General features: G+C 30.2%; 3 protein-coding genes and 1 pseudogene across 4 annotated transcripts; 3 read left to right on the plus strand and 1 right to left on the minus strand.

Annotated features, from left to right (window-relative positions):
- The first annotated feature begins 556 nt into the window (after positions 1-556).
- LOC113793212 (glycogen synthase kinase-3-like) lies at positions 557-8,879 on the plus strand. Of its 2 annotated transcripts, XM_075820821.1 has the most exons (10): positions 557-1,253; positions 1,346-1,547; positions 1,662-2,422; positions 3,249-3,842; positions 5,811-6,085; positions 6,144-6,391; positions 6,487-6,593; positions 6,668-6,861; positions 6,915-7,101; positions 7,168-8,879. In XM_075820821.1, exons 4-10 carry the CDS (start codon positions 3,743-3,745, stop codon positions 7,722-7,724), a joined length of 1,668 nt encoding a protein of 555 aa, XP_075676936.1. In that variant the 5' UTR covers positions 557-1,253; positions 1,346-1,547; positions 1,662-2,422; positions 3,249-3,742; the 3' UTR covers positions 7,725-8,879. The 2 variants fall into 2 exon arrangements, with proteins under 2 accessions (XP_075676936.1, XP_075676906.1); XM_075820791.1 differs by lacking the exons at positions 557-1,253; positions 1,346-1,547; positions 1,662-2,422; positions 3,249-3,842 and adding an exon at positions 5,408-5,729.
- A 1,777-nt stretch (positions 8,880-10,656) lies between these two features.
- RabGGTb (geranylgeranyl transferase type-2 subunit beta) lies at positions 10,657-11,989 on the plus strand. The gene is made up of 2 exons (XM_027343205.2): positions 10,657-10,969; positions 11,023-11,989. The coding sequence occupies exons 1-2, from the start codon at positions 10,774-10,776 to the stop codon at positions 11,928-11,930; spliced, it is 1,104 nt and encodes a 367-aa protein (XP_027199006.1). The 5' UTR covers positions 10,657-10,773; the 3' UTR covers positions 11,931-11,989.
- A 142-nt stretch (positions 11,990-12,131) lies between these two features.
- LOC113793215 (mitochondrial carnitine/acylcarnitine carrier protein pseudogene) lies at positions 12,132-13,395 on the plus strand (annotated as a pseudogene).
- On the minus strand, positions 13,340-14,255 carry LOC113793216 (uncharacterized). The gene has a single exon (XM_027343208.2). The coding sequence runs from the start codon at positions 14,253-14,255 to the stop codon at positions 13,428-13,430; it is 828 nt and encodes a 275-aa protein (XP_027199009.2). The 3' UTR covers positions 13,340-13,427.
- Positions 14,256-14,754: the final 499 nt, after the last annotated feature.

The raw sequence follows: 14,754 nt of genomic DNA on the forward strand, positions 1-14,754 counted from the left end.
ACCTGGGATTTCTATTTTTTCAGTGTATATATAGTATACTTCGGTTCAAGACAGCTTTGATAAACCGATGACTATCTTGGGAACAAAATGTATTACGTCATGATCTGGGATGTTACTGTATCGAACAATGAAAAACCAATCTAAATAGATTCCCGGGATTTTAACAAGGAAAATATCACCAATTTACCAAAAAGTTTCTGATAAAGATTTTCAATTTTTTAGTGAAAAAATTCTAACCCAAAAATTAGGCCCTAGCCAAAAAAAAACATAGAATTTTTCCATTAACACTAATACATATTCAACATGCATGTGTGCGTCAATTGTCGACACCGTTGGAATAGTTATGTATTTTACACGCTCATTCACTCACTCACTCATTTATTTCCACAACATAAACATTTACTTCTCCTATCGTTGCTGTTCCATTTTATATTCATAAAGTATAGATAAGTTGAATCCTCATCCTCATAAATATATACAACTGCGCCCGCTTATATAATTAAGTGCTATATCTTCGTATTATATATGATGAATAGAGAGGGATTCCCATCATTATTAAACTAAATTACCATTTTCAGTCAACCCTCCCCCCACACACGCAAACAATCAGCTACGACGACAACATTCACAGTTTTCTTTTTATCTACATTTCATGTGCTTCTAGCCGAATTTTTTTTTTATTTTGTTTCTTTCCTTCTTCAATAAATCTGGGTTCTCTATATGTGTGAGTGTTTATCCATGTATTATTGAAATCAATATTGTTTTTTATGTATCCATTACAGTTGAAACTGTTAGATTCTAAAACTAAAACTGAATTTATCACATGCTGTTGATGATGGTGATGTTTCTGAATACCAAACTCACCGTTTGTGTGAGTGATTAAAAAAAGTGAGAGAGAGAGAGAGAGAGCAAAGGAAAAAGTGTGAAAGATCAAGAACAGAATACGAAATCAATTAGAAAAAATTCATCTCCTTTTCAACTCCTCCTCCGTCTTCAATCAACTCATCATCATTATCTTCATTGATTGATATTCATGCGTTGATCTGTTTGCATCCTAACCATAGAAACAAATATGATGTTTTTTCCTTGTGAAATGATGTTTGTGTTTTTGTTGTTGTAAAGGTGAATATTATGAGTGTTAAATTTGTTTATCTGTGCTTATGATAATCCAATTCCAATAGCAAATGAATCGTTTTTTTCACTTCTCAATGCGTATATATTCGAACCCTCCCCTTCACCATCCATAAATCAATGTGCGTAAGCGTCTCTAAAGAATTGAATTAATATTCATAATTAATAATATTCACCTTGTTTTTCTCATTTTTTTTCTGTTTGCTCCACTCAGATTTTTTTCTCCGCTCGTTTGTTTGTTTCTGAATCAAATCCATATAAGATAATTGTTTTTGTAGCTTCAATTTTCATATGTTCATCAAGGATTAATTGGGAAAATATATAATATGTACAATCATCATTGTTAAAATTGTTTTTTTATTCATTCATTATTTTCGTTATATTTCTTGCTACAATCTGGAATGATTCATCATATGGTATTTTATTATTTTATCAATTATTATGATTATTAATTTTTATTTTATTTTTCTCTTCCTCATGTTCATCGAACAAAAATAAAACAATTTTTTTGGACAATTTAATTATCAAAGAACAACTATCAATCAAAATTATGATGATTAAAAGTTTGCCTATGACAATGACCGTTATGATACCCACTAAAAATAATGATGCTCAAAAATGTACAAATATATTATCGATGGGAAATTACGCTACCAAAATCCTGAAATTTGATTTTACATTTCGAAAAACAAATTGAATATCGAAATTTTTTGTCATTCAATGATCAATCAATCAATCAATCAATGAGAAAAATGTCTAATGATATTCGATTCTAAAAAAATAATAATTTTAATCATCTAGAAACGATGATCGATTCTTATTATTTTTTTAAAAGATAAGAACGAAACATATTCCCATATCTTCATAGTATGTAAAGAAATTTTTTTATTCGGGAAGAAACATAGACGCCCATCAACGATAACAGTGAAAAAAATAGTGATCACCGATCATCATTGAGAGAATTTTTTTTCTGCAATGCATTTGCCCTAATATAACATGTGACTTGTATGATGATGATAGTTTTATTTGCCTAATCATCTTTGTGTGTATTTTTTTCTTGCTTTTTTTTGATTGATAATACAAGAGATTTCGACAGTTTTTTCATAGTGTCTCTGTGTGTGTATGTGTGTACGCAATAAAACTAATCAAACTAACAATGAAATGACGACGAATAATTTGAATTTTCAACTTATAAATTAAACGAATGAAATAAGAAATCGCACCATATAAATGCGATTTTGACTGATTCTTTTGGATATATCAACAAAAACTGAAAAAAATTGTTATACAGGTTAGTGTACACGAGCATTCACACATGACAAATAAATAATCAAATAAGAATCCAAAATTATTTTGGATAGGAATGGATAGAAGATTAAATCACTATTATGAAACTAATCAATTTGTGCACCTTGATATCTTTATTCATTTAGATTTGTTTTTTTTTCTGAGACGAGGAGGGAATCGAAACTCGAATGATGTTTGTTTGTTATAGTCAAATTTTACATTCATGCGCTAAACAATAAGAAACAGTTAGTTCCTATAGCTCTGGATCGAATATGATTTTATGATACAACTTAAAGAATATTAATGCATAAAACACACACGCATATATATAACTTGAATTCGTTAACCACCACCGTTGAGCTATATGTTTGGGCAACAGAAAGAATTTTGTTTTGTTTATATATAGAAAAATGAAAAAATTGTTCATACATACGATTTTTATTTTAGCATCTTCATAAACATTTATTAACAAAGGCCTTATACGTCATTGTCGTCTTGTAATTGTGTATTCCAATATTTATATTGAAAAAAAATTATAATGGTGAAAAGTGAGTTTCTATTGAACTTTTTTTTTGCTCTTCACCAATCTTATTTGTTTGATTTTATTTTGGAAAAAAATTAGTAGAATAAATAGGAAAAAATATATGTTTATTTTTTTTCCTATAGTAATATATCATTGACAATGACACACATATATCAGAAAAAAAACACAAACATTCGGATACAATTCATGTGCTACAGATGTGTGGTTTCTTTTGTTAACTTGCATTAATGTCGAACAAATATCTAATGTCATGTAAATTTTTTGTACCTATATTTATTTCTTACAGAATATTTGGAACAAACGTTTACACAAAATCAACGACGATCATCGAAAATAAATATTTTGACTTTAAATAAAAAGGAAACAAAAAAAAGAAAGAAAACAAAAATCATTCATCAAATTTAAAATATCCATTTCATATTTTCGACAAAATTATGCTGTGATTTTTTTTCAACCATCACCATCATCATCATCATTCATTCATTCTGCACTGGAAAAAGATTTTTTTTTTAATTTTAAGTTGCAATCATTGTCACCAGTTTTATTTGTATTGAAATTTTGAACTTTTTATCAATTCTCATCGATTCATTAATACATTCAGTCCTAGTCATTCTATTACATTTGATCTATCATCCATAATAATTGTTATTTGTTGTTGAAGTATTTATCTTCAGGACCAAGAAAAAAGGTCATTTGTTTAAATTCAATAATCTTATGTGAAAAACTGAAAAAAATTCATCATTCTTAATCGACTAATCAACAACAACAACAACAATAAACATGGATGCCAATATGAATGAAGATAATCAAGATACAAATTCATCGAGAATGATGAAATTTGATCCTGCCGTTTTGGTTGTTAGCCATATAAGAACAATGAGTAAGTTTTTACCGTTAATTTTATCAACTAGAAAAAACCAATGAATATTTCACATTTATTTTATGGCAATGATTGATATGATGTTTATTATTAAATTGATGATGATGCTGGCCTGTCATCCTTATCATCATGACCTGATCAATTGTCTATTTATTCATTTTTGTGTAGAGGTAATAATGATTGGATGTGAATTTTTTCCCAATCAAAAATACCTCTTCACAACATATTTAATGGAGAGAGAGAGAGAGAGAGAGAGAGAGAGAGAGAGAGAGAGATTAATCGTTGATGTTAAAACTGTCCTTGGAAATCGATCACCAATACAGGTTATTGGTATTTTCGTATGACGATGATCATGATCATAATGATGAAATTGTCATATATGATAAATGATTCTTTGTCATTGATTATGTGCGATAATTGTTAGGAAAATTATTTAACTCTAAATCTTGATAATGAAATTTACAATTGAAAAAAACAAACGAACATTGTTTGTTGTTTTTGTTGTTGTTGAACACATTTTGATCATTTATTATTTGTTTGAATGTTTTCTTTCAAATTTGTTAGAATTAATTTATCTACTTGAATTGTTGTTGATTGTAAAAGATGATGATACAACAAACATACTTTTTTCATCATTTTGTGAATCTTTTGTCATTATCGCTTTTAATCACGAGATGTTTTATCTATTTCATTGCATTATAAACAACAGCAAAGAAATAGAAAAGTTTCAAGTGTATAAGGTTATAAGAATTTTATTCTCATATTATCTTTCAATTGGAATATATATCTAAATGATGATGAGTAAATAATGAGAATAATAATCTTTTGTTTGTCCCACTATCCACTTTAACTTTTTTTTGAGCTGCTTGAATTACAAATTACAGTTAGATTCGGTTGTTTATTATCTTTTTTTTCATTCATTCATTCATTTATTAGTTTTTAATTGATGATGAGAAAAAGGGGAAAAGAATTTCACTTCTTCAGAATCATTTTTTTCTTCTTATTATAATAAAATAATGATAATTGTCTTTATTTTCTCAATTTTGTCTCTAGTCTTGGCATTCATTTATATATTGTGTACCTTTTTTCCTGCGTGATTAATTTTTTGATTTGTTATATCATATATTCACCATTTAGATAATGAAGAAAAGCATTAATTTTTTCTGGCTTCTATAACAAACAAACAAAAAACGAAACGAAAAGATGAGAAAATAAAAATGAACAGAAGGCGAATTTATTCGGTTTGGTTGTTAGGCAATCACTGATGATGATGATGATTGTCATGTTAGTGTGTGGATTGTGTCTACCTATTTGTATTAGTTATTGCTTCTGTCGTCAACAAACAAGGAAAATTCTTGGATAAAAAGAAGGCACAGTACCAGAAAAAAAGTTTATATATAAAAGTCTGAATGAAACAAAAACCAGAATTATTGTTTTTTTTTGTTATTGTTGGTAGGTTAGTTTGATTGTTATTGTCATCACAGACACACTTGGATGAAAAAAAAGATCCAAGAATCCAAGTGTTAGAAAAGTTTTGTTTTTTTCATCATAATTTTGTTGTTATTTTTCAATTTTACAAAATGGCTAATTTTGATCAATCAACATTGTCGTCGACATCCAAACATTTGTCATCGTTTGATCGTTTTCAATATTCCTTTTGGAATAAAATTTGTCAAACATTTACCAATAATAAGAAAACATCATCATCATCGTCAATAAATGATGTTAAAATTAATAATAAACAAAATTGCGACAATAAAAACATTTCGGGTAGAAAAGATACTTGTCTATCAATTAAACGATTCGGAGCTTTAACATCGTTTAATAATGATAAACATGATGATGATGATGAGCTTTTCTGTTGTCCAGTGAAAATTACTATAACTGGTGGGAATTATCAAAATTTATTTTGATTTATTAATTAGTTGATTGATTTGATTTTTTTAAATATCATCTTTTTATTTACAGCAAGAAATGGTGTCGAAATCAAAACCGTACAGGCATCGGTCGGAAAGAAAAATCAATACTATACAAAAGATATTTCGTATACAAATGAGAAAATGATTGGAAACGGTTCGTTTGGTGTTGTTTATCAGGCAACATTATTGGAAGAAAATGAAGTGGTCGCCATCAAACGTGTTCTTCAGGATCGTCGTTTCAAAAATCGTGAATTAAGCATCATGGTCTCATTAGATCATTGCAATATTGTTAAATTAAAATATTTCTTTTATACACACAAAAATGTAAGTTTTTTTGTCATATAATAATGATGGTCATTTCAATCATTGTTTATCATAATAGCAACAAAAAGAAGATATATATTTGAATTTGGTATTGGAATTCATACCAGATACAGTTTCCAAAGTTGCTAGATATTATATGCGACAAGGAACAAAAATACCAATGAATATGATAAAGCTTTATATGTATCAGTTGTTCCGTGCATTGGCATATATACATTCATTGGGCATCTGCCATCGAGATATTAAACCACAGAATCTCTTGGTCAATCCGATGAATGGCGTTCTTAAGCTCTGTGATTTTGGGAGGTCAGCAATCTAATTTGTATATTTTTGTTTGTTTAATAATCTTTTTTTTTAATTTGTGAATTTTATCGAATTCAAAACTTCCATTAATGGTATAGTGCAAAACATTTGGTTCGAGGCGAAATGAATGTATCATATATTTGTTCTCGATATTATCGAGCACCAGAATTGATTTTTGGTGCCACTGATTACACAACAAAAATAGGTAAATTAAATTCAGCTTGTAATAATAATCGTGAAATGTTTGATCAATTCTTCAATTTTTTTCTAATTCATCAGATATTTGGTCCGCTGGATGTGTTTTCGCTGAATTATTACTTGGATATCCAATATTCTCAGGTGAATCTGGTGTCGATCAATTAGTAGAAATCATCAAAATACTCGGCACCCCTTCGAAAGATCAAATCAGGCGTATGAATAAAAATTATACAGAATTTAAATTTCCGAAAATTACTCCGAATCCATGGGATCGCGTAAGTTTTTCTCACATTATTTCCCTTTAAAATTATATTCATAATTGTTTCAGGTGTTTGGAGCTCGAACTCCTCCTGAAGTTATTGATCTTATTTCTAAGTTGCTCGATTATACGCCGTTTTTACGTCTTGATCCTTTGAAATGCTGTACGCATCGATTCTTCGATGAATTGAGAACCCCGAATTACCGGTTGCCGCAAGATCGAGAACCGCCACCACTGTTTAATTTCACTGAACAAGGTAACTAAAAAAAATTCCAAATTTTTCCGATTTTTTAATATTTTTTGTTTTGTTTTATTAAAATAGAGCTTAAAATAGCACCTGAATTGAACTCGATTCTTATACCCCCACATCTACATTCACAATTTTCTGAATATATAATCGATAATACCAACAATCGTGATTTGATCGATTCAACCACGAATGATCCAGCTCCTTCAACTTCGTCATCAATTTCGGCTAATGCCAGTGGTGGCAGCGAAGCCGTAAGCAATCCATCTCAATCAGCCGATTTGAAAGCATCAACATCATCTGTAGGCAGCAGCGGTGGTACAAGTGGTGGCAATGTTCCTCAACAATCCCACATGGCGGCATCTCCTTCATCGAGTTCAGTTAGCTCAAATCCACGATTCTCATTATCATCGCCTAAGCAGCAGCTGCAACAAACATCTTCTGAAGTTAGCCTCAAAACTGGATTGAATGATCCAAATGAATCGACGGTATCTTCATCAACCAGTAATATTCAAGCAGTTTCAGGTGACAATAATGTTGGAAAATTGACCGACATTTCTAATGATTCAGTCACGACAACGACCGCGGCTGCAGCTACAGCTCCTGCTGCCACAGTCAAAATTGAGCAATGATTACCGAGTATAAGAATTCGATGTGCAAAAGTTTTTTAGCACAATCACCATTAACATTCGTAATATCAACGAAATTATCACAGCCTTCCATTTATTTTGAAAACATTCATTTATTGTGTTCGACCTATCAATAAAAAAAATGGAATCATTAGTTTTCAAAACTTTCATCTAGACATTAATATTATCGTTCACTTCCTCATACGAATCATGCATGAAATTGCCAAGGCAACATTTGTTTTCAACTTCCGGAAACAGATCCAAAATCTCAATTGTTTTCATGTGATATATAGGATTCGTTGTCATTACATTATCAATTACCATTATTTTGAATTCTGCGAAAAAAAACAATAAATCACGAAATGTCTACATTGATCGAATTTCAATATCATCGTCATCTTCACTGTTCTAATTTAATTGTTTTTGTTTAAATTCATTGTTTTTAATCTCTTCATCCAAATCATTACTCTATTTTTATTCAATCTTCTTCTCTTGCCATATAAATCTGATCCATAGGGTTATTCAGTGAATAAATGTTAAAATCATCTTTAAAAATTTCATAATAAATGCGCAAGAAAAACTAAATGAAAAAAACGAATTGCAATTCTGCTGAATTTTGTGTTTTGTTGTTTTCGTTTCTTTTTTTTGTCTTCATTATATCTCAGACCACAAACACCTCTTTTCACTCTCAACTTTCAGTCGTTTTTTCATTTTTTATCATTTATTTTGTGATTTTCTATTATTTCTTTCTCTAAAAAAACACATCCGCACTCATTTTATTTCATTGTATATGTTTAACGTTTTAATTGAAATTCATTATGCTCTAACAAACCACAAAACTTACTTTTGCACTGAATGAATGAATATTTGGATTTTTCTCTGTTTTTCTTTTGTAGAAATATTATTCTTTCATCTTCATCATTATCATTGTTGATTGACCATAATTGGACATTATCATTATATTAATTCGTTATCATCATTATCATTTCAAAAAAACACTCACACACATTCATGCATGCAAAATGACAAATTACTATTTGTTTGAAATTTTTAATGATTTAAAATTATTAATTATTATTATTATTGATTATTATATAATAGGTGAAAATATTAATAACATACCCCACATCCTTTTTCCTTTTTATTCGCACACACACACACACACAAAACTAACACATTCGCCTTTTAAATTGCTTAAAGAATTGTTTGTTGATCTTTTCAAAAGCGCTAAAATATTGATAAGATTATCTATATAATAAGCGGAAATGTTTTATTCTATTTTATTTGTGTGTTTTTAGATCCTTCTTCCCTTATTTTGTGTGTTTGTTCATTCATTCATTCATTTAATTTCATCATCATCAAGATTTCTTCATTCATATATGATTTTTTTGTAAAATAAGTTTGCTCTATATAAATATTTATATAAATAATAATATTTCTTCAGGACAACAAAACACCACCCATACAATAAACAGAATTTAAAAAACGAATAAAAAACCAATAAATATAGACACTGAATGATGATGTGCTCCGACACAACCCAAAAATTGAACAGAAATTATCGCTAAACATTTTTCAATTATTATTATTATTATTATCAATTGTTGTTCATCATCCTCTCTCTTTCTCTGTTATTTTGATCGAAAAAAAAATTATCAAAAGAAAAAATATTAAAAAAATGAATTTAATTAATGAAAAAAAATGTTTCAATTCAATTAGATTAATTCGATTTTTTCAAGTAGTAAAAATGCCATTCTGGTTTGATTTGTCAAACAAACAAAAAAACATTACTGATTCATTGAAAGTGAATGATATCATTAATTCATATTTTTTTGAGTATCGTCAATGAAACCATATCAAGAGTAATATTATCGATTGATTGATTTTTAATTATGTCAACATCGCAATTCAAATCTTGCAAACGAGAACGTCGTAACTCTTTAGAAATTTTAGCCATCATTTCTTTTCGATCGGAATCATTATTTTTCAAAAGTCCATTGCAATTCTCTTCGCATTTTTTCAGCTTGTTTTTCATATCGTAAACCAGAGCAGTTATATTTTTCTTGAAATTTCGTCGTTCCGTCATAGTTAGCTTATTTTTATCTATAAGTTGTTCGATTTTTTCTATAGATTGTTCACATTCATCACGAGATTGATCAAATTCAGCAACTTTTATTTTTGGAATAAAGAAGTTCACCATGATTTTTATGTTGTTGAATATTTTGCTCAAAACAATTTTGAAAAAATTAAAAATTGTCCTGTGATAGCGCGGAAAAATTGAGCCTCAAAGAACTTTTCACCTCTTCATATATGACGAATCCTTGGCGAATATGATTCATCATATTTTAACATCTGAATTAATTGATGTTAACGAAAATTCTGGAAAATAAATCTTCATTGTAAAAAAATTATTGTTTAAAATGATTTATTTATACATTTAAATAGAATAATTGATATTATAATAATTGGAATTCAATGAAATGGATATCATTTAAGACTGTTTTGATGTTAAAATTCGTCCCCTATGATTGAATGTAACCAAAGAAGGAGGGGTGGAAAACACATGGCCATAACTTTTATTGGCAAAATCATCATTAGCGAAAATGACTTTGAAATTACAATAAATAGATACCACCGAATATAATGTTACCAAAAGACTAACGAATGCTTGTATCATAATATCCATGGGCAACGAACCAGTGAATTTTTGTTCCGAAACACGTAAATAACTTCGATATTGAGCTGCAGAGAAAAGCAGCATGAAAAAGCGAACAAAGACCACATATCAACATCAATTTGAAGAACATTTTGACCAATTTCGGAAGATAATTATAAATGGATTGTAACGAAAATAGTAAAATGCGGTGATGAAGATAAGCAATTATGAACAATAACAGTTCGATAATAGTTACCATCTTTGCCCATTAGATGGCATTCAAATTGATTTTAACACTCCTCATCATATCTTACAAATGTGGTTGATGTTTAATTTTAATAAATTTTGTTTGTTTTTCATGACCATTTATATTCAGTGAAAATAATTCGATTAAAAATGTTGATTCGTGATGTAGAATTAAAACCCGATTCTCCAAAAGAATTTTTTCTCGATAAACATGTTCAATTTTTGAACAACTATGCAAAAAATAAAGATAATAGCTATGAACAGATCATGGTCGAATATCTTAAAATGAATGGAATCTATTGGACAATAACAGCCCTTAAATTAGCTGACAGTTCCATTGAAAATGGTATTTTTATTTGTTGAATTTTTTTATCATGTTTTAATAAATATTTCGCACAGATGTCCGACAAGAAATAATCGAGCTAATACGTTCTTGTAAACATTCTAATGGAGGAATATCAGCAGCACCCAGACATGATCCTCATATTTTATACACTTTAAGTGCAATCCAGATTTTAGTTTCATTCGGTGTGAATCTAGAATCATCGGATCCAGAAGAAAGCATCATCGATGTGAACAAAACTGTTGAATTTGTTGTGTCATTACAAAACGAAGATGGTAGTTTTAATGGTGACCATTGGGGTGAAGTAGATGTTCGATTCACATTCTGTTCGATTGCTTCGTTAGCTCTTCTCAAACGATTGGATGCTATTGATCTGGATCGAACTATAGATTTTGTCATGAAATGTTATAATCAAATTGATGGTGCTTTTGGCTGCCGTCCCAACAGCGAATCTCATTCCGGTCTCACTTATTGTTGCCTTGGATCATTATCAATTGCTGGTCAATTACATCGAATCGATGCGGATAGATTAGGATGGTGGCTAGCTGAACGTCAACTACCTTCAGGAGGTCTAAATGGTCGTCCAGAAAAATTACCTGATCTATGTTATTCATGGTGGGTACTTTCATCTTTGGCAATTATTGGACGTCTTCATTGGATAAATAAACAAAAATTACTTTGTTTTATCATGGCTTGTCAAGACAACGAGACTGGAGGTTTCTCTGATCGTCCAGGTAATATGGTCGATCCATTCCATACTCTTTTCGGCATTACCGGATTGTCATTATTGTCACATGAATATTTCGACGATTCAACCAGTGACAATAAACAGAACGACCAAGAAGATCTTATCGATATTGAAAAATTAAGCAAAATTATTCAAAAAGTCAATCCAGTTTTTTGTATGTTAGATCAAACGATAAAGGATAGGGGCATTTTAATTCAACGGCTTTCAATCATCTAAAACACTTTATTACTGATGATAAAAATTGATCAAGAAATAAAATAAAATTTATTTTTGTATTTGTCCAGTTTCCAACCGAAATCATCTTCATTAAAAATCTAAAAATTATCGCATTGAAAAAGAACTACTTGTTAGACCAGAAAGATTACTTTGCAATTTGTCTTGTAGCACAGTAAAACTAAAGATATTGGGTTTTTTGTCTGGCGTGTTTTTTTGAAAAGCGCTTACTGTGCACTAGATCGTAAGCTTCTGATATAAACATTAAATCTTGTATCCGTGTGCATGTGGTGTTATTTTTACATTGTATTGTAATGAAAATACATTGACACATTCATTCTAGCTTTCATCATTCTTAACAAACAAATGACGAGATATGACTGATTCACGCACGAGGATTCACCTCGAATCCGTCATATGATTTTTGAAATTTCTAGTTTTTTTTATAACATGCAAAATAAAACAATAACATTTAAAAACAAATCAACATTAACACCATAACAATGTCAAAAACTTCGGATGTGATTGAATCGACAGACGTTATGGCTAATTATTTAGCATCTTTAAAACAATTCATAGCTGGGGGTTTTGGTGGCGTTTGTCTCATTCTGGCCGGCCATCCAATGGATACGATTAAGGTTCGAATTCAAACAATGCCAACACCGAAACCTGGTCAAGCACCACAATATGAAGGAATGCTTGATTGCATGAATAAAACTTTTCGACATGAAGGTTTGCGTGGTTTTTATCGTGGAATGATGGCACCATTGATTGCCACCACACCCATCAATGCTGTATGTTTTTTTGGTTTTGGATTGGGTGTTAGCCTACAAAGTGATGGTTCACCAACCTCCGTTAATCAGCTAACTTCATTTCAAATGTATAAAGCTGGTATGCTTGCCGGAGCTTTCACGGCCACCATAAATGCACCGGCTGAACGTATCAAATGTTTGATGCAAATAGAACAAGGTTCAAAAAGTGTTGCCAAATATAAAAGTTTTTGGGATTGTACCCGTAAAGTATATGCTACTGGTGGAATACGTTCAATATTTACAGGATTAACAGCCACGTTCGCAAGAGATATTCCAGGAAGTGGAGCCTATTTTTTGGGCTATGAATATATTAAAAGACATGGAAATATGTTATTCAACACCGAAAACGAAACATTTGTGACCTTATTAGCCGGTGGATTTGCCGGCATATCATTTTGGATTATAGCCATTCCAGCTGATGTAATAAAATCGCGAATACAGACAGCACCTGAAGGCAAATATAACGGTTTTCGTGATGCAATTCGTTATCTTTATACAAGAAACGGTCTGTCAGCATTCTATAAAGGAGCTGCACCAGTATTTGTGAGAGCTATTCCTGCCAATGCTGCCTGTTTTTTTGGTTATGAATATTCCCTCAAATTGTTAAATCTGTTACTTTAATGAATTTATTAATAAAATTAAATTGTTGAACAAAATGTACAGAATTTTTTGAGAAAATTTATGAAAACTAAATAAAACGACCAGAACTTTTTGCATCAGGATATTGTTGCCGTAATTGTTTTAAATATTCAATACATGCGGGAGTTATTTCTTCGGCTGATTTGACCATTTGTTCGTAATGCAATTGATGTTTTTGCAATGACTGTCCTGATTGCACTGGTCCAAGTTTGTCGAGGTGTGCCGAATCGATTGAAGAAGGACAATTCAGATAGAAACCTAAATCTCTAACAAATGACCGACAATTAAACAACCCATCAGATTTAATTCGAAGTTTGACTTCTCGATCTTGCCTGTCAAGAAGTTCGATCGAATAACAAGTCTTCAATCGAGGTGTATTGTCATGGTATTGTTCATAAGCATTCGACTCTTCACAATCAACAGGTTGTGTTTTTTCATGTAAATGTCCAGGTCCGGTCTGTTCAATAATACCAACAAACTTTTGCAAGGAATTTTCAATTAAATCAGTAGCGATGTTTGAGACATCATGACAATCAATCAAAATTGAACGGCTGTAATTATCAATTGTCTGTCTGCCTAGAATTGCGGTTACAGTCCATTCATGAAGCCAATATTTTTGTAATGCACGAACTTGTTTGACGTAGAAACCAAATGCAAATATACAAAGGCCAGTTTGGAAAAGTTCTGTATATCTAGGTATCGTTTGATGGTATAGCATACCGGGCTTTAATGTACGTGTAGGATCTTCGAAATAAAGACTTAATTTAATCCAATCAGCCAATTGTTTATGGTTAATATCACGATCTTTATATGCAGCTATGAATGCTCGTGTGAATATTTTTTTCGCAACAGAACCATGGAATAAACTTGTGGCCATTGATAAAAAATGAAATTTTCTTTATCAATAAATTTATTTAGAATCATTCAAAATTCCTGAAAAATATGTCCCAACTCGCAAATGAAAACAACCTTAATAAAAAAAAAATTTATATTTATATCAACGCCCTCGTGTGTCTCATTTAATAATTAGGAAAAATTTGAATTTAATATTCAAAACGACATTTTTGATGCCAAAAAAAAATTTATTGCCAATAGTTTTCGATGGTTACAACAAAACGGAAAAAAACAAATTCCAACATCAATAATGCAATAATTGTAATTTGTTATGTCTGCTATGAAGAAGTGAATGCATTGAACAAAACAGAAAATGAAGAAATACGATGAAATGACCATTTTCGGAATCCGAGAATTTCTTTTTTTCTCTATTTTATCAATCATTTTTGTTGGTTATTACTTCATTGAACTGTAATGTCTGATTATTTTTATCGATGTGCTATTATCCATGATAAACATTTTCAAAAGGCTAAAAACATTGA

Source organism: Dermatophagoides pteronyssinus, unplaced genomic scaffold (assembly GCF_027571235.1).
Source record: "Dermatophagoides pteronyssinus isolate colony J.1.1.1.1 unplaced genomic scaffold, Derpt_VIB-CSIC_2022.12 sq0001, whole genome shotgun sequence".
In the NCBI taxonomy this organism is placed as follows: Eukaryota; Metazoa; Arthropoda; class Arachnida; order Sarcoptiformes; family Pyroglyphidae; genus Dermatophagoides; species Dermatophagoides pteronyssinus.

Coding starts and splice junctions, on each gene's coding strand:
- LOC113793212 (XM_075820791.1), top strand. CDS start 5,423: ATGGCTAATTTTGATCAATCAACATTGTCGTCGACATCCAAACATTTG. Junction 6,862..6,914: donor CTCCGAATCCATGGGATCGC/GTAAGTTTTTCT, acceptor TAATTGTTTCAG/GTGTTTGGAGCTCGAACTCC. Junction 7,102..7,167: donor GTTTAATTTCACTGAACAAG/GTAACTAAAAAA, acceptor TTATTAAAATAG/AGCTTAAAATAGCACCTGAA.
- RabGGTb (XM_027343205.2), top strand. CDS start 10,774: ATGTTGATTCGTGATGTAGAATTAAAACCCGATTCTCCAAAAGAATTT. Junction 10,970..11,022: donor TGACAGTTCCATTGAAAATG/GTATTTTTATTT, acceptor TATTTCGCACAG/ATGTCCGACAAGAAATAATC.
- LOC113793216 (XM_027343208.2), bottom strand. CDS start 14,255: ATGGCCACAAGTTTATTCCATGGTTCTGTTGCGAAAAAAATATTCACA.